This window comes from Astyanax mexicanus, chromosome 6 (genome assembly GCF_023375975.1).
Source record: "Astyanax mexicanus isolate ESR-SI-001 chromosome 6, AstMex3_surface, whole genome shotgun sequence".
In the NCBI taxonomy this organism is placed as follows: Eukaryota; Metazoa; Chordata; class Actinopteri; order Characiformes; family Acestrorhamphidae; genus Astyanax; species Astyanax mexicanus.
In genome coordinates this window covers 2,043,329-2,062,818 of record NC_064413.1, presented here as the reverse complement: position 1 = coordinate 2,062,818, position 19,490 = coordinate 2,043,329, and the positions used below count along the sequence as shown (strand labels likewise).

General features: G+C 36.6%; 2 protein-coding genes across 18 annotated transcripts in view; one reads left to right on the top strand and one right to left on the bottom strand.

The window, feature by feature from the left end:
• c6h1orf43 (chromosome 6 C1orf43 homolog) overlaps positions 1 to 19,490 on the bottom strand; it is a 38,485-nt gene that overhangs the window by 15,803 nt on the left and 3,192 nt on the right. The window lies entirely within an intron of this gene.
• On the top strand, positions 69 to 19,462 carry si:dkey-92i15.4 (uncharacterized). Of its 5 annotated transcripts, none has more exons than XM_007255915.3 (8): positions 69 to 145; positions 303 to 392; positions 9,998 to 13,303; positions 14,486 to 14,690; positions 15,158 to 15,256; positions 15,769 to 16,003; positions 16,144 to 16,263; positions 17,325 to 19,462. In XM_007255915.3, exons 3-8 carry the CDS (start codon positions 10,569 to 10,571, stop codon positions 17,480 to 17,482), a joined length of 3,552 nt encoding a protein of 1,183 aa, XP_007255977.3. In that variant the 5' UTR covers positions 69 to 145; positions 303 to 392; positions 9,998 to 10,568; the 3' UTR covers positions 17,483 to 19,462. The 5 variants fall into 5 exon arrangements, with proteins under 5 accessions (XP_007255977.3, XP_007255979.3, XP_022529903.2 ...); XM_022674182.2 differs by lacking the exons at positions 69 to 145; positions 303 to 392 and adding an exon at positions 6,337 to 6,562 and having other exon boundaries at positions 9,998 to 10,145; positions 10,350 to 13,303; XM_007255917.4 differs by lacking the exons at positions 69 to 145; positions 303 to 392 and adding an exon at positions 5,886 to 5,973.

Sequence of the window (19,490 nt, the reverse complement as noted above, 5' to 3'; positions counted from 1 at the left end):
AGATGGCAGAGGCACAATAGAAGAGTGTGTGTGTGTTGGTGTGTGTGTGTGTGTTTGTGATGCAATGACACAGAAGAAAGAGCTAACGGTTATGCGGCAACATTGAAGGCCTTCTTCATGTGACATTTCAAACAAGGGCGTGTCTGTATGTAAATAATTAATTACTGTATATATGTACTGTATGTATGTACTGTATGTACTGTATGTACGTATGTGTTGGTAAAATGGTCTACATGTATGTATTTACACAGTGGTAAATCGAGAACGTTTCTCTTCTTCTTTTTTTCTCTCTCTCTCTGCAGCTGCCTGCTGTGTTAAGGTTGTGGTAAAGCTACTCTGCAGCTTCAGGAAACTAAAAGCGTCTTCTCATTTCTTCTGCGAAACACACCCAGGTAAACAGTCTCAAACAAGTTTCTCAATTATTTTAACAGAAATACGTTATACTAATAATCAGCAGATGTTAAAAGTGAGAGAGAAGTGAAAAGAGGAGATTTATTTTTATTTTGTATTTTCTTTTAAAATCTGTGATTAAAATCTTAAGTTACGTAGAGTATCGAATAGGTGGTCGCATTTGGTTTAGATACAAAGAAGAGTCTCAGATGTAGCTATTAAATAAAAAATGTTAGATTGATTATTTTAATAGTTTACAAAAAGAATTTAAGGTAAATCATAGGTTCAGGTACATGATGATATAATATTGTGAAGCAATACACAGTATTTTTACATTTTAATTTTAACTTTTATTGTTCAAGTCCCAAAATTTGGGACAGTATGGAAAATCCATATAATACAAAAACAGAATTTCTTACATTTTCTTATATATTTATATGACTGCAGACAGTATGAATCAAGGACATTTCAGGTTTTATCTGCTAAGCATCATTTTATTTATCACATATCTTATCACATATATACATCCATTCCTGCATTTTAGGCCTGATAGCATCCTTCTCACATTTAAAAGATGTCTTTGCATTGAGGATTCCCATCAATGTAGTGTTTTAGGTGTTGTTTTGACTTATTCATCCTGCAAAAATATGTAACAGTACAGGTTGTCTGTGTCAGATTTTTAATAAAAAAAATCTCCACACATTCTCTACTGTGCAGGCGAGAATTTCTTCTTGACGAAAATAAAACATGAAACATCAGGTTCTTATTGTCTGCAATCAAATTACAGTTAAACTAAATAATATTTTTACTATTTTATAAGCTTTTCCACACTGTCCTAACTTCTGACTTTTAATTAGCATTATGCTAATCAGTTTCTGTTGGCTTATCTGCATTAGCTCTTTTGTTAAAATACAACAAATTTCATTTTTGGCTTTGCAACCGCATTGAACAAGTGGAAGTCAGTTTTGTTGCTTAAAGAATTATTTATTTACTTCTGAATGAAGCATTTTTACATGATCTTTTCCTAATTTCCATATTTTAACATTACATGTTCATCTAAATGTATTCTAAACTTAGAAATAAAAATAACTATCAAGTTAAAAAATAAATAAATAGTCCAGACTTTAGTCTCTGACACTGCAAGTGTTCAGACTGTACTAAAACTGGTCAACAGGAGGAGCTGTTGCAAAAAAGATGCTTTGTGTGGAATAACCATCACCTGCTGTACAGCAGAGAAAATAAAATCAGACTTCAGTATTATTGCTTCATTTAAATGACTTTGCAAAAAGTAACAGATCCTAAATCAAATTTTCAGGACCAAAAACAACAGCAGTACCTATTAGTTTTTTTTTTTAGCTTCTCTCTGATTTTACTACTCAAAGTACATAGACATTGGTTTCTCTACTAGCAAAATGTTGGGGGGTTAAATATATAGAATGAAGACTGTTACATAACATTATTCAGCTTTCTTTTATTTATGTAAGCTAAAAACTTTAGTTGTTTATTTGCAGATATTTTAGTCTGAAAATGCTAAAAAGCAAGACAATTCCTGGCATAACTGACATTAATAAACAACTTTAGAATTGGCATTTAAATTTAGCATAATTTAGCCATTTAAGCCATGTGGCTTGTAATGTGAACGTATGTGTTCATATACGAGTTGCAACAGACATGTGACCGCTGTGTAACTGTACAGAAATGCTCCAGATATTTGAGTGTCACCAAACCCCACGTCCAAACAAAGAACCAGTTTTCATACAGTACAGATGGAGTGATAACACAGGTAAAGAATGCAGCTGTAAAATGGAAGATTAACCGGTGTATTTATGCGTGAAAATGAGATGAAGAGATAAACACATTCAGTTTTTGTTCACATTTAGAGTAAACAGAAAACAAACTTTTTTATGCTTCAATGATAAAGACATTCTTTCATAGCAAAGCTAAGAATCTTGGTACCACTTTACACTTACATTAACTTTATAAAAGACTTAGGAATGCTTATAAACCTGTTTATATTTATTTATTAATGGTAAAGAAATAAGTGACACACACAGATCTTGGACATTAGTTCAAATTATTTACATAATAGTAATCAGTTCTATCTTATTAATAAAAAGCTGAAGATGGCTTGGTGCTACCCTGAGTTACGTTTTTGCAGGGTGTGATGTCTGGCTTCAGCAGAGCAAAGTCTATGCTACGTTAAATGTTAGCATAAACAAGGATTGCTTGTGAATAATTTGCAGTGTGTTTATGATCTTATTAACAATTATTAAAAAAGTTAATGAAAACATTCAAAAACCTTCATAAGGGAAGTCTTGTTTTAAATTGGTACCAGGAGCTCATTCAACCTTGTGAGGAAATGTAGCACATACGTTTCCTCTTCAAAATATGTAAATTCATGGCCTAGCAGGCAGAAGTGTAGTTGTCTAATCTCCAAATCATCAGGAAATTGCAGGCTCTGTCTTTGGTTATGCTACAGTAATCTGAAGGTAGGAATCCCAAGAGAACGAAGCTGGTCTAGCTCTCTCCGTGAGGATTTCCCAAAGCGATAATTTATCAGAATGGTCAGCTAGCATTTCCCTTAATACATACAGTATGTACTATGTGTTAAATGTTGTTTATTCCATGGGTTTGAAAAGTCACATTCTTTGGAGTTGGAGACTGGCTGGAGCTGACAGAAAGGCTACAGTAACTCAGATAATCATATAAACTACGTTGCAATGCTCTTTGGTCTGGAAAGGATGTGTGTTTAGGTGTATTGATACCTTGGCAACAAAAAACACAGGTGTGCCACTGCCTGAAAAAAGTCAACAGTGAGATGTTCATTGCTATCTTGGCAACGCAAATAGAAAGCAAAAATCCTAAATTAATAACCTTGCTGTTTCTTAAAATTACCTGCTTGCGCAACATTACCTTTACATGAACGTGCAGCTCGGTTTCCTCTGCTGAGTGCACAGAAGCTCTGCACCATTAAAATAGCAAGTCAGAGCACACCTGGCCTTTAAAGGGATGGCAAGTTACATGCTGGTTTATTTTGATTGGTTACACTTAAAACACACCCATGACTACTTCTCACCCTTAAAAATTAGTACATGCCTTTGGAACGTTGATGTACTTTTCCCGTTGTTATGATAGCAAAGACATACTGATACGCCCTAAATCAAGCTAACATATAGATAGCAGCAGCATCCAGCAAAAATCACATCTACATTCAACACAGACCCTAAAAACATATCCCACAGGTACGTATAGTGTTCTTTAGCTTTCCGTGAGACATGGCAGAAGTCACGGGACATGCTACTACTAACACAATGTGGAATGTCATCGTGATGTATAATGTACAATTCATAACCAGCACTGAGGGTTGCCTCCACTTTAAAGCTATAAGGAATGTGTTTACTCTTTCCACTGTGAGGTTCCCACGGGCATACATTACTACAGCAATACAGCACAGTCACATGAATACCAGTTGTGCTTATTGTGGTGTCAGTTAAGTCCTTGAGAATTCGTAGCCACAGGCAAACTTGGTAGTCTTACCAAGCCAGGCGTTTCATTGAAACCTACAGCACATTTACTTTTCTTTAAAATGTATAAATATAGGGTGTGTCAGACACACTGTCAGAACAGATCAGGTACAGTAGTTTCTGCTGTTGCATCATCATGCTAATGTTAATGTGGTGGCACAATTATTATAATTTACAATAGGGTTGCCATAGTTTACTGCTATTACAAATACCTTGGTATAAACACTGATGATCATCGTACTGTTTATGTAAACGCTTGCGTATTGGGGGAAAAAAAACGCAGCTGAACACAGAAACCCACCAATTTATAACTACTGTCAGAGAGAGAAAACAAACTATTATTTTTTTAATTAATTGACAAATTAGTAGATGATAATAGAAATAATTATAATTTAATACCTCATGCGCAGCTTTCTTATTTATTCATTTATTTACATGTTACACACTAAATTATAGCAAAGTTTTTGTTCAGCTTTTGTTCAAAGACAGCTAGACTTGAATATTACAGAGAAACAAACCTTTGTGGGAGGGGCATGGAGGGGTCTGTTGACACAAAGATGAACCTTGAACTCATATCTCTTTCACTTATAAAAACACTGAGAGAACAGTACAGATGTGCTGCTTGTAATTTGACATTTCTCCCAAATTCAAAATTTAAATATTGTCATTAAGAGCATGTATTTGCAGAAAATGAGAAATTGTCAAAATAAATGTGATGCAGGGCTTTTAGGCCTTAAATACTGCAAAGAAATGTTTTAAGGATTCAGATTTTAATATTTGGTGAAATAACACTGGTTTTATAATAATAACAGCTTTAATGCTTGGCATGCTGTCCACCAGTCTTTCACACTGCTTTTGGTTGACCTTATGCCACTCCTGCCGCAAAAATCCAAGCAGTTCAGCTTTGTTTGAGGGCTTGTGATCGTCCATCTTCCCCTTGATTATATTGGTTCTATGCAAATTTTCTTATTCTGGTGTTAAAAAAAGAGAGGAGCATACCAATGGCACATAGTAGCATATGATTCCTGATATTAAACTCTTTCAGCTGATTCACAGAAAACAAACAGATGGTTATATTTCGAGACACAAGTGAAAATATAAAGGCATGCAAAACCAAATGAGTTTTGCATAATGTATCCCCTTTAAGTACATTTAAATGATCTATATTTACAGTGCAGTCTAGGGTAGGGGTGAGCGATATGGCCCTAAAATAATAAACACTAATCACTAATAATATTTCATAGTATTAATAATATCATGATAACAATACTCTTGGCGATATGAAAAAACAATTTTTCAGAATCAGATTTGAATCAAAAGTCAATGATCCAGAATGTCATGATACTAATAATATATTAGTAATAATATAATATATATACTAATATATATCCAGGATTGAAGTAAAATAATGATACTAGACAGATATAATCTGTCTCTAGTAGATATATAAAGGGAAATGAGATTAGTGTGAATTTTCTTTTCTTTTTTTGCCAAACCCTGATGTGATAATTAGGGGTGGGTGATATGACACAATATTTATTTTAGAGTATAATATGTTATAGTTCACAATATTCAAAAATGTTGGCGATATTATTGTGTACGGTTCGCTATGGCACACTTTCATATACAGTAAATACAAATGTAAGAGACTTTACATTCTAAACTGTATTTATTTAACTATTATACTAACAGTATGACGAATGTTAAGAAGTATCATTATGTCAGATAGAGAGAGAAAGAGAGTAAAAAGAGAGAAAGATAGTGAGAGAGAGAGAGAGAGAGAGAGAGAGAGAGAGAGAGAGAGAGAAGGAAGGCAAGTTAAAGGGAGGGAAGGTGTAACAATGGTAGAGTGGGTGGGTGAGGGTGAAGATGAAGAACCAGTCAGACAAGTTCACATTACAGATGCATAATAGTAAAATCATGAAGGAGTGAGAGAGGGAGGGAGGGAAACAGAGAGGGAGGAAACTGAAAAAGAGAGAGAAGAAGGTAAAGAGAAAGAGAGAGAGAGCTGGAGAGTATACAGAACACCTGTTGTACCAACTAACCAAGATCTTCACAGGTACGTGTGCTTTGTGTTGGAATTAACACCACTTAAACCGTAGTGCTTCTAATCTGTTTGCTTGGATGAAGGTGTGTATTACCTGTGTTTGTACCTGCGTGCGTGTGTGTGTGTATGTATGTTTGCGTGTGTGTGTGTTTTCTGTAACCCAACACTCGCCCTTTCACTCTTCTCACACTCTGTGGCTGTGTAAGGTCACAGGTGTGCCTCAGCTGATCTCCACGTTCAGCCTCTACTTATCTCATTTCTCTTCTGTTTCAGCCATTACTAATCAGCAGTCGCTTTTATTCTGCGCTCACTTCTTTTTACAATCAATCAGCTCTCGCTCAGTCACGGCTGTCCCTTTCGGGGTGTTGGCTTTTCTGAATGGTAGCAGAGCAACACGCCCCTTTTTGTATGCTGTCTTACCTGCACCTGCTGCTGGACTGTTTCTTCTCTTCGGTTTAGCAACTCTAAACTTCTGACCTATATTGTGGATTATTATATTATCAGCTGGATCGAACAAGAGGACATTTAGAAAGATCTGAACAAATGGCTTTTAAAGGAAGATCTACACGTTTTTGAACCACATGAGGCACACTAACGTAAGGTACGCTGTGGCTGTGTTTGCAGGCTGAGTTCTTGGTCACATCAAGTATATCATATTTGATACATATTTGATTATTTTTATTATCATTGATGATGATGGACATTTGCAACATATATATTTAAACACCTTAAAAAAATGAATTATCCATAATAATATTTAGATAATATACAAATAACTATCAACTATAAAACAATAACCAATTCAAATGTATGTAACCTTGTATAAATAATATATCAATATATATATCAGGAGTGAATAGTGTGCAAGACTGGTGGAGGAGAACATGATGCCAAGATGCATGAAAACTGATTAAAAACCATCAGGGTTATTCCACCAAATATTGATTTCTGAACTCTTATAACTTTATGAATATGAACTTTCAGTCATTTCTCATTTTCTGCAAATAAATGCTCTAAATGATGATATTTATATTTCGAACCTGAGAGAAATGTTGTTCCTAGTTTATAGAATAATACAACAATGTTCATTTTACTCAAACATAAACCTATATCTATATAGCCAAATCAGATAAACTGATTCAGAAACCAAAATGTCTCTTAATTTTTTCCAGAGCTGTATATAAGAAATTAGCCCTTTTGCATTTATTTTGAGGATCAACTTAATAAGCATTGTTGACCAAACTGATACACAGAATTAAATATGTAAATTAGTAGCAATAAAAGCTAAAACACAAAACGCGCTCTAAATTAGATAATCTGTTTTTTTAAGTTGCCATGCTTCTACATGTTGTACAGTGAATTGATTTATTGTCCTCGCTCACGGATGCATTAACTTCCGAAAGTCTATGTAAATGGAACTCCTACTGTTTGATCTTATCTGATCTTGTTAAAGTGCTTCTCTCTGAGTTTGAGATTTGAATAACTGTTGGTGTGTCAGTGTGAGGTGAGAGTATCGGTCTCTGACTATTTGTTTATACGTTCGATGATTTCCCAATCTGTTAAAATCCCAGCACACAACAAAATATCCCATAATTTAATTTTATGCTTCCTCTACGATTGTGATTACAGAGAACAACTAATGACTAATGTTATGTAAATGTTCTCCCAAAGAGTTAGAGGAATATTCTAAGACATAATTATGTTAGCTAGAAATGTTCTGATGATTGGTTAATAGAATTTGCAATTCCACTGAACGAGAAAAGGTATGTCTAAATTTCTGACTGTTACTATTGACAGGGTTCATACACTTTTTAACCAATAAATTTCCATGATTTTTTGATGACTTTTCCATGCCAAAAATCAAAACAAAAAATCAACTAAAACTATAATCAATTTTGATAAATTTTAGATTTAAAATGAATCAGATAAAATGTTGACAAACAATTTTTAATGATAAAATTTAGTATTTTGTTAGCTCTAAATAGATTTTCTCCATCGATAAATGGAAACACAAAGATTTGTAAACCAAATTTCCATGACTTTTCAAAATCTTTCTAGGTATTTGCATTTTTACAAAACTTATCCAGGCCTGGAAATTGCCGTTTTAATTTTTTTCCAGGTTTTTTATGACCGTACAAACCCTGTGTATACTGTTTGGAAGGGCTCACTAGTTTTTTAGACCATTCCTGAAACGTTATCTCTGTAACACTGCAGGGTAAGCTTTCTGAAACCCTTTTTTTAAACACTGCTAAATATTCTTAAAATGTTCTATTAGCTGGGTTATTAGCATGTGTACATGTGTGCTCACTGTAAAAGTACAGTACAGCTATTACTCACAGTCACACTATGTGTATGTAGTTTTGTACCTGCCGCCCACTGTGTGCGGAGTCAGTCCGGATTGTGGTTTGGTGCGTTTGACCTGTTGTCTGCCAGTGGATCAGGTTTTGTTGAGCCGGAGAAACAGTGACAAAGTGTGCAAAGAATGTTGTCAGTGTAAACATGGCCGGATCAACACATCCTCTTAATGACGGAGTACCGTAAATAAAAGGATAAAATAATTAGTGTTTAGTGTTGCCTTGTGATGTGACGTGTCGGGAAACTGTAGGTTTGATACAACCAGTGATGGCATAGTTACTTTGAAGAAGTAATCTGATTATCAATTAATACTTTAAAAAGATGCTTTATGAATTGCTTGATTTTAAAAGTAACTAAGTTACCCCACACGCACACCCAGTTTTGCCAAAACTCACTTCGCTGGAAGCTTTGTTCCACCTTTTGTTCTGTAAGTGTGCCGCTGCGACTCCAACCGTTTCTTCAAATTTGACGCTGTGTTTTTGGAGCTAGGTAGCACTGTGTCTCCAGCACAGAGTGAACAACCAACCTTGATATTAATCATATTTAACTAATTTAATTGTGTGTGTCAGTGTGTGTATGTGAGGTGGAAAGAGAGTGAGTGTGTGTGTGTAGCCTGAGTGCTACAAAAAATGACAAAACAGTAAATTTACAGCAACTTGGATAAGTAACTTTAACCTGATTACTGGACTGGAAATAGTAACTCGTTACTGAAAGAAAAAAAAAATAGATCAGATTAAAGTATTACTAACATCACTGTATAAAACAAATAGATGACTAATACGCTTTATTTCCTTATTGACTTTCTTTCTATTATCTTTTGTCTGATTATTAGTTATTAGTTAGATAATTAACTGCTCATTTTTTTTACTTATTAATGTTCTCACATAAAGAAGATATATATTTTTTGTTTGTTTGTTTAGGTCAATAAGAAAACATACAAATAAAATTTGAACACAAAGCACAAATAAAAAAGGAATAGTAAAAATTACAGTGGTTTGTTGTACATTTATAAAAGCTTTTGAAACGATTATATAATTTACACACATCATCCATTTTTGTCAGTTCCACTGATCATATAGGACACTTAGTTGTAGTTCTATAATAATTACAGACTGTAGTTCTGTATCTGTTTCTCTGTATACTTCATTATTCTCCTCCTTTCACCATGTTTAAAACACAGTGTTTCAACACAGTGTTTAAAAACTCCAGTAGCACTGCTGTATCTGATCCACTCACTGTACCACAACAGCACAACAATAGCTGCTCTGTGGTGGTTTTCTATCCTATAAGGTTATGAGTATTAAAGAACAGGGTAAAAGAAGGATAATAATAAAGTATACAGAGAAACAGAGACAGAACTACAGTCTGTAATTATTATACAACTACAAAGTCCAAATGATTTACTGCTGAGAAGACACATCATCCTTTACTTTAGATTTTATTAGCCTAACATATTCAGATCAAAACTTTCCTCAATAAGAGACAGTGACTCACATGTGCTCTACTAAACAGTCAAACAGAAGTTAAGGGGTTAAAGTCTCTGTACCATAATTAAGTTCAGCCTTTAGTGACTCCCTTAATTTGGCCTGGATGCAATTATCACAGCATTACAGGGCATTACTGCAGCAAAATAAGGGTGAAAAAAATCTCTCTAACTCTTTTCTTGTCCTTTTTTCTGTAGGATTTTGGAGGTCAGGGCCATCTGACAGAGTCTGTGGCAAAACGGGAGGCAGGAATCCAAGAGACCAACCACTGGAATCCATAGAAGAAAAAAAGAATCTTCAGAGTCCAAAAGAAAACACAGTATCCCAACAAATGAACTGCCAAGTGTGAGTGTAAGCAGATATAAACATTTTTGAGTGCTAAGGCCACAAGGGGAGTTGCCTTTTTCTTCTGAGAGCTCTGAGGGTGTTTTGTTTATGGCTTAACCTTCTCTGCTGGACATCTGCTGAGAACTGGAGGCTAACAAACTGCTCAACTACAACTACACCTGCAAATATTTTGATTCCTTCTTTTTATGGATTTCTTCAAAGGTTTGCCACGTCGACATTGGATGGAAACCCTAGAATTTACTGTGTGGTGTGAATTACACAGTTGACAACCTACTCACGGCTTACATTTGGAATGGATATACTTGATCACGTACGTTGCAAAAGAATGAAACATGAGCATCTCTAAGAAAAGACTATTTTGGGAATTTACTTGCCTGCTGATTACACTGTAATCTATGGACTGAGCCTTACTCTAAGAAAATGGACATGTCTGGAGCTGGGAATGGAGAAATATCCAACAACTCTGAAGAACAAGGCCAGGGTAAGTCACCTGTAGCTCCAATGCACTCTACTGCTGCTAGGTTCCAAATTCGCTCCGCCAAAGAGCGGCAGAGGATATCCTCCATTGAACCCACCAAGGGCTTGAAAACAATACACAGTAGATTTGACAGTGGAACTGGTGAAAATGTGAGAAGATTAAGCAGCATTGACACTGGAAAGGAGGTGCTTAGAGTTCGTGCAAATTCACCACAAACTCCTGAATCTGATGTACCAGACAGAAGAACACCTAGACCTCTCAGTCAGGTCAGCATGGCAAAGAACACAGAATTGCTGTCTGGCTCAGAGACAAGCGATGCCACTCAAGAGAAGAAGCCAGATAGTGTTGGCAACATGACCACAAAAACAAGGGGAAGAACAGAATGGAGAAGACCAAATCTATCAAACAGAAGCAAAAGTTTAGACTGGAGAGGAATTGAGAGAGAAAAGGAGAACCAGACAGTGGCAATTATCGACTCTACTGACTTTAAAATTCTCAGACGTTCTGAGAGTTTACAGGAGAATGGGCCAGGAAGTAGCCCAAAGCCAAATGAACCTGCCAGCCCGACTAATAGCGTATCACTAAGAATACAAGCATACAACGCGATTGGTCAAGGAAAGCAGAGTAGCAGCAGTGCTACTCTTTCCCCAGTGTTCTCTGGATCTTCCTCCGTTAGATTTAGTCGGGTAGCTCTCGCTCTTGACCGGGCAAGTAGTGGCCAGTCTCTTCCATCTAGACTGAAACGAAATGAAAGCCAGGACAGCACAGAGGGTCTGAAAAGTCCATGGTGGCTTTCTGAACAGGGCAGTCCCAAGTCAAGTCAGGCAGAGGCCCAACTGTTTTCTCAGGTAAATGAATCAAAAGTCACAGAAATAACTGGAAACAAAACTATAATGGACAGAATTGGGAAGCTCTATGGCTTTAATGCATCTGAAGAGAATACTGATGCAAACTCGAGAGATAACATCCGTGCAAAACGATACTCTGCTCCAGTTGGTGACTGGCTTTATAATTCAGATGCTGTCGATTCAAATTTAAGTCACTGGAGCCCAAAAAAGGATGGATCTGATTTTACTTCTACTCCAGACATCAGTTCATCAGTTTTACCCAACAAAAATAATGTGAGAAAAGATACAACATCTCCAGTATCTATGTGGTCTAGGGAAAAACCCCTTGAAAAAGATTCAACTGGTTTGATGGCTAAAAGTGGATGCAATGTGAAAACCCAACTTGGAGAACCTGTGGCGAGACTGGAAACGTATTCCTTAGATAGAGCAAGGAGCAGAAATAGTCCAGCTGCGCTTTCCAGAGCTCTTAGGACTCAGGAGTCTTCAGGTTCATCTTCTGGCTCAAGCACACCTGAGAAAACTATGCAGCTGATTAGGCAAGAAAGCATCATGAAAGAAGTGGAGAAAGACAGGCAGGTCAACCGAACAACTGATAATTCAACCCCTGTCAGAGTCCCGGAGACAAGTCCAAGAAAACAGGTCAATGACTCACCAGGAATTTATTCACTGGGTAAAGAAGCGACTGGACAACCCAAATCTCATTTTTCCCGAAGTGTGACAGTAGACAGTGACAGATATAAAGGAAATGAAGATGTGTTCGAGCTTGGCTCATCAACACTTCCAAGAATGAAGAGGCTGAGCTTCCAAGAGAAAGGCCAAGTGCAATCTTTGGATTTGGTGCGAAATGCAATTCACAAATTTGAGACTCTTGCCCACCAAAACCAGAGCCCATCCCAGACTATTCGCACCAGAAGAACTTTTTCTGTCCCAGAAAAGACTAACCTAGTTTTTGGAGTGAGTAAGAGCAATTCAGATAAATCTCTGAACGAATGGAGGGGTGTCTGGAACACAAAAAACTCCTTTAGTAAGAGTAATGCTAAAGAAGATATTTCCCGGAGTTCTCCTGATCAAAAACAACTGGACAAGTCTGCTCCTGTCCAGAGTAAAGAGCTCAACATTACTCTTTACAATATTAAGGACAATATCAAAACTTCTGTAATAAACAGGCCAGTGGACGCAAAAGATCACTCCAAAGATAGCCCTACAAATATAAAAAACATTGAATTAACTGCAGAAACTGCTAGACCTCATCTCAGTGTTGCACTCCCCCAAAACACAAACATTAAGTCCAATCCAAGCACAGATGTATCCCATCCTAAACCTAAAGACTCTGTCAGGTCACAAAGCCAAAGAGCCAATTTATCAGATGCCAAAGATGAAGCCAACCTCCAAATCCAAGAATTTCCTCAAGGTAATTCAACCACTAAAAGTGTTAAAGAGACCACCCCAGTGTTTCCAGATTCAGTTCCATCCTTTTCTTCAATAAAGGACTCAAAGACTTCCTCAACGGCCAACAGTACTCATCCCAAATTACCATCAATTCCTTTGGTTGACTCTACTGTAACAACACCTGCCCCTTCCACTCTGAGGGATCTCAACAATATTTGTGGGACAAGAGATGAAAAAGTAGCTGCAAAGGTTTCTAGGTGGATCGCTAACAAAGGAGATGGTGTTCATGCTACTGTTTATGACAGTGACGATGATGATGAACTTGATGACGAAGAAGACACAGAGGGAACAGAAAGAGGAGACGAATCTGACTCAGGGGAATCATCAGTAACCATCACAAGCAACACAAGCCAGTCAGACCACAGAAGTTTTTCATTAAGGTATGATTGTGTTATGCATGATTCTCTAATTTAAGAACTATTTACATGCTAATTGACATTATAACAATGGCTGTGTTCCAATGTCTTGGCTGCAGTTGAGGTTTACTGTAAAAAGAACATTAAAATGTAGAGTATATTTTATCACATCAAATATTAGACTACCTAATGTTAACACAGTAGCTTAATTACAAACAGTAAACTAATTATATGACCGTAAAAGCAATGTTTTTATCACAAATTCAATTTATTGTAGTGTAGTGTAGCTGACTGGCGGAAATGAGTTACAACAGTGAGTTAACAACAGTGTTACTCCTACGTCAGCAGAAAAAATAAATAGAAAAGAATAAAAATCTATTAAAATTTCATTTACAAATGGTACTTATTTTATAAGAAAGGTAAGTGTATCTGTCTCTTTAGCTGTATAGGTTGCAGAGTAGTAGCTATGAATGAAGGCAGGGAGCCAGTTAACACCAAGCTGAAGTTAATGAACACATTCTACTCTGATAAATTAAAGGAAATGCAGCTTTTAATACATCTAAAGACATAGATTGGGTGTTTACCACTTACAAGATGAGAGCTGAAAAAGGCTTGCTTAGTGTTAAAATGCTGAAGTATCAAACCACTAGCAAATGTGTGTTTGCTAAGCTAAATTACCTTGTACATGTCTGATTACACTACATATACTGTAGTATACTGTAGCTCTGTGTCTCCACACAGTTTTTGATGATATACAGATGCCCTGTTCTGTTCATAATAAAAACTAGTTTGAAAATAATTGAAAACTAGCCATTAGAATTATTTCTATTTTTTGCTATAACTCAAAATTAACAGAATGTGATGGACGAAAAAAAAAAACCAATAAACAATTTTAAAACATTTTCATAGTGTTTTCATCCTTTTTTGCTTAATTTCCATGGTGCTGTATTTCTTTTATGTTGTACGCGTGCAGAAATGTTGGTAATCTGAGGGCTGTGAAGGATACATCAGTTGTGTCCTTTGGATCTCTTTAAACTACGATTGCAATCCTCTGCTGTATAACAGGGGTTCTATGACACAGTGTAGAGAAATGTAGCCCACCTCAGCTGCAGCCTTTAGGAATTGGAACGCAGCGTTTGCTGTATGTAAAATTTTCTCGCAATGTTTTTCTCTTTAATTCACTTTTCCTTTACATTACTCTACCAGCTTTGTAGACCTGTGTAATCTGGGGGGAATGGACTACCCTGCTTCACATGGGAAAGGCTCGATAGACGAGGAGAAGTGGATGTCTAAGAGATCCGCCTCTCTGAGCTCAGACATCTCAGTCCTGTCCAGCGTGACGCTGCTGGCTACAGAGGAGCTGGACTGTCTGCTGGATGATGTCAGGGGACTGGGAGACGATGCTTTAGAGGTACTGTGCACCAAAGAGTACTCCTCTAGAGGAACATCCTTCAAATATGCTGAATCACAAATGCAATAAATATCTGATTATTAGAAATTAAAATCCAGATTTGAAAATCCTGACTGTGATGTTTATGGTGTTTGAATCTCTGGGTAATTCCATAGTAACAGTTTGGTAATATATAGAATAGTAACTAGGGGTGGGTGATATGGCCCTAAAATTATAACACTATATTTCACAGTATTTTTGCGATAATTATACTATTATGATATGACAAAACACTGGACTAAAAAAACATTTAAGAATACATTACTGTAACAAATAAAAAATTTTATTTTATTAGATTATCAGATTTGTAAAAGAAATCAATGATCCAGAATGTCATTATACTAATAACGCACTCTAAATATCTCCATATATCCAGGATTAAAGTAAAATAAATTATACTGGACAGATATACTTGCATTTTGTTGCAGAACTGTGAGGATGTTCAGGTGGTCGTACTGCATAAGGAAGTGGGGAGGGGACTCGGCTTCACCGTAGCAGGAGGAGTGGATCAGAATAAACCTGTTACAGTAAGACTTTTTAATAATTAAAATTTCTATTAACCAAACGTCTATAAATTGTCTATGGGACAACTTGCAAATTGCACATCTTTATCATGTTTTTCTGTTGGATGTTCCCTGCAGACATTCGTCACATTTTTCGATATTTACACTGTAATGACTCCAGATTGTATGGTCTGTTCGTGTGATCTGTTCTCATATACTGCTTTTTAATCAGACACATGGTTTCCGTGTAGCAACAGCTGCAATTATACAAAACCCTGCAAATATGCAACCACCTGAAACACTATATCAACTGCCTAGCAAGCACTAAGACTGAATGAAATATCATAGCAATCATTGCCACACTGAAGCACCAATCTAAAGCAACATAAAGCAACACTTTTTGTGGCAGCATTGTATGTTATTAAGATTTCATTGATTAATGTATTAAATAATTAAAGATTAAAAATAAAAAAAAAACACTAATGAAGGTATTATTTTGTTAAATTTTGCTCTGTGGCCTCTATGTATGTTCTCAGGTCCACAGGGTGTTTCCCTATGGTGCAGCCGGCCAGGAGGGCTCTATCCAAGAAGGCGACCAGGTGCTGTCAATCAATGGCACTTCTTTACAGAACTCCGCCCACTGGGAGGCCCTGCGCACTCTGAGAAAGGCAAGGTTGCGTGGAATGGCAGTGGTGGTGCTCAGGCCAGGTAACACCACTGAAAACCAGTTCAGCACTAAAGGCAGCCCGCAGAAGACTGTAGGAAACTCTGGTGAGAACACACTTATTATCTTTATGCTGCTCTTTAAAATGAGGGTTACGAGCAGGCCTCTGAAATGTTAGTGAATTTTAGTTACTCTAGATTGAATGATGCATTTATCATGTGTTTGTGTATGTGTGTGTTTTACTCAGCAGGCAGCAAAATACGTGTGACTTTGACTAAGTCTAGGTATGACCTGGGCTTCAGTCTTGAAGGAGGAGTGGGCTCCAGCCTGGGGGATAAACCCCTTACTGTACAGAGGATTTTTCAGGGTAAGCATACACGTTATGAGCATAAATCACAAAGAACTTGAGCCCACTTCTGACTTGAATCAAGGCCCAATTTTGAACCAAATCCTTGACTCATCACCAGCCTGAGTGCTGCATATGCCAACACCCCCAGTTGCAGAGTACAATATAAGAATTAGCCCGAGTAGAATGTGGTAACACTCCGGTTGCTAAGTATAATACAACAATCTGCCCAAGCCGGTTGTGCCAACACTACGGTATGAAAATTGCCCGAACTGCTTGTGCCAACACTACAGTTGCCTAGTATAATATGGCAATGGTCCCAAAGCGTTTTTGCCAACACACCCTGTTGCTAAGTATAATATCGGAAACAGCCTAAGCCATATGTCCAAACACTCTACTTGCAGAGTATAATATGATTATTAGCCTAAATTAAATGTGGCAACACTCCAATTGCTGAGTATAATACAACAATCTGCCCGAGCCGCTTGTGCCAGCAACTCGGTTGCTGAGTATAATATGGAAATAGTCTCAAAGCATTTGTGCCAACTTCCCTGTTGGCAAGTATGATATGGAAATTCGCCCAACTTACATGCATTAACACACCGGTTACTAAGTATAATACAATAATCTGCCTGAGCCAACAGCTTGTGAAAACAGTACAGTTGAAATGGATAATATGAACAGTGTAAAGCATGGCTCCGCTCATCCCCATGTGTTTTATAAAAACAGAATTTATCTGATTTTTCTCATTCCATCTCAGTTGCAGTTGTCAGGTAATTAGCTAGTTAAATCATACTATAACTAATTATGTGGTGTTGGTAGCTTTAACAAACACTTTGAATTAAGTTATTTGTATTTTTTTTAGGTAAGTCTGATGTTAGCATAATCCCACATGCCCTTCTTCGGCCACATTTGTCAATTTTTTATTAGAAATCTTCTCAAACACAGAGCGGTTGCTTTCACAAGGCATCAAAGCTAGTTTCAACAGAGGCTTTACACCTAAATATTTATGTGGCCCATCATATAAAACAGTGTAATACAGAGATATAGTTCATTATAACCCACCTCCTGTTTTTTTTCAGGTGGCCCTGTTGGGAAGGTACTTCCAGGAGATGAACTAGTGGAAATTCAGGGTCAGACTTTGGGTGGTCTAAGACGTCTGGAGGCCTGGAACTTGATTAAAAGACTGCCCCCTGGCCCTGTGGAGGTGTTACTGCATCGCCCTCATCAGCCATATTGAGGACTGGATTGACTGGGCAATTTTGTTTTTCAAAACAAGGTTGATGGGCTTCACCAGCTATGTTATATTTTCAGTGTTATTTATTATTTTATGATTGTTTAACAGTGTGGAAGAACCCGTCTCAGATTTCAGCAGACATTATAAGAGACTTAAATTAGAAAACTGAGAGGGAAGGAATGCAAGAATACAATAACCAACTTCACCAGCAGCTTTACCACCAAGTAAAAGTTTTTTTTTTTTTTTTTTACACAGAGACAAATTTTTCTTTTATTTCCTATTTCTTTATTCAGCTTCAACACATCTGACCATCAGCAGGCCCTGGAGGAAACTATACAATGCCACCATGTGGACAAAAATATATTTTTGTCTATTATGCTTTCTACTGAAATACTTAAAGGATTCTTTTTTTTTTTTACATTATCCAACTACAAGCCATCATATGTATCTGCCGCATGATGTTGGTTTTCTGGACAGAAGAACATGTTGTAGCTAAGAAGCAAGACCAAGTCAAGACTGTGACAGGACTGAGATCAGATGTATCTAGCTAATATAAATCTATAAATTAGCTAATCAATGCTGTTTAGTTGCATTCTGTCTTTTAAAAAGTGCTAAATATATCCATCTGTCCCTTCAGATCTTAATATTATGCTTGACACACAAAAAATGTGTTTCCAATTAATTATGTCCATTTTAATACAATATAAAGAACATCCAACAGATCACATTGTCAAAATTTAAAAACAACAAAAATATATGAGAGATATGAGATAAAAGGTTTTTGTGACAATATGTAATTGAGCAGATAGTGTAGTGATACTGTAATGAGTGCCGCATGTACCAACACCCTTAGCCCAAGTCAAATGTGGCATAACTCTGGCTGCTGAGTATAATACAACAATCTGCCCAAGCCTCTTGTGCCAACACTATGGTTGCTGAGTAAAATATAAGAATCAACCCAAGCTGTTTCTGCCAGCAATTTTGTTACTGATTATAATATGAAAATTGGCCCAAAGCATTTGTGCCAACACCCCGGTTAGCAAGTATAATATGGGAATTGGCCCATGTTGCATGTGTAACACTATGGTTGGTGGGTATAATAATAAAATTGGCACAAAATCCAAATGCCGAGTATAAACCACATTTCGGCCCAATACCACATGGCCAGATTCGTTATGCTATCTGAGAACTCTTCTACAAATAAAAACATCCAAAAGGTTTTTTACATTACATTACATTACATTACATTTGGCAGACGCTTTTGTCCAAAGCGACTTACAGGAGGTTTACAAAAGGTTTGCCTCCAACACCAACCATATATAAATAATTTTGCCAAAAGGTTTGCCAAAAGTGCAGGTTTACAACTTATCCCAGAGAAACATTTAGCTGTGAGAGATTGTAGAAAAGCAAGGACAGCACATCATCTTCCTCTGCTGGCTAGTTGCAGTATGAAGCATTTTGTCAATATTTACATTAATCAGATAAGATGTCACATTAATAGAGCATATTAGGTTATTGTGAATCTGACTTAAGTCAAATTACTATTAAAGCTAAAAAACGATTAAGACTTGAGTTCTCCTACCCTAGTCCTGAACTATACAACATGCTGAGTGGGAAATGTAATCTAGGACTAGGCCTAATCACTGTCCAGGAAACCGACCCTTACCCTCCTCATTTATGGAGCTACAGTACATTGCTATCAGGTAAAGATGGAGCAGAGATACTTTCCCTTATAACATATTTAAAATAGAACTGTTGTACAGAATAGTCGTCAGGGAAACCAAAAGCACTGGAAGTTTAAAATAAGAGGAAACGCATATATTGTCTCTGTGGAGATTGACTATTTTATCAGCTGTATTTTAACATCTTTTTATTGCTATTATCATAATAGAATTTAACCAGTGTGAGTTTGTTCATTGTTTGTATTTTATTATAATGTAGAATATATGTATATTTGATTTAAAATAATACAGATCCATCCTATTTTACAGTGTGGTTTGTTTTTATGTTT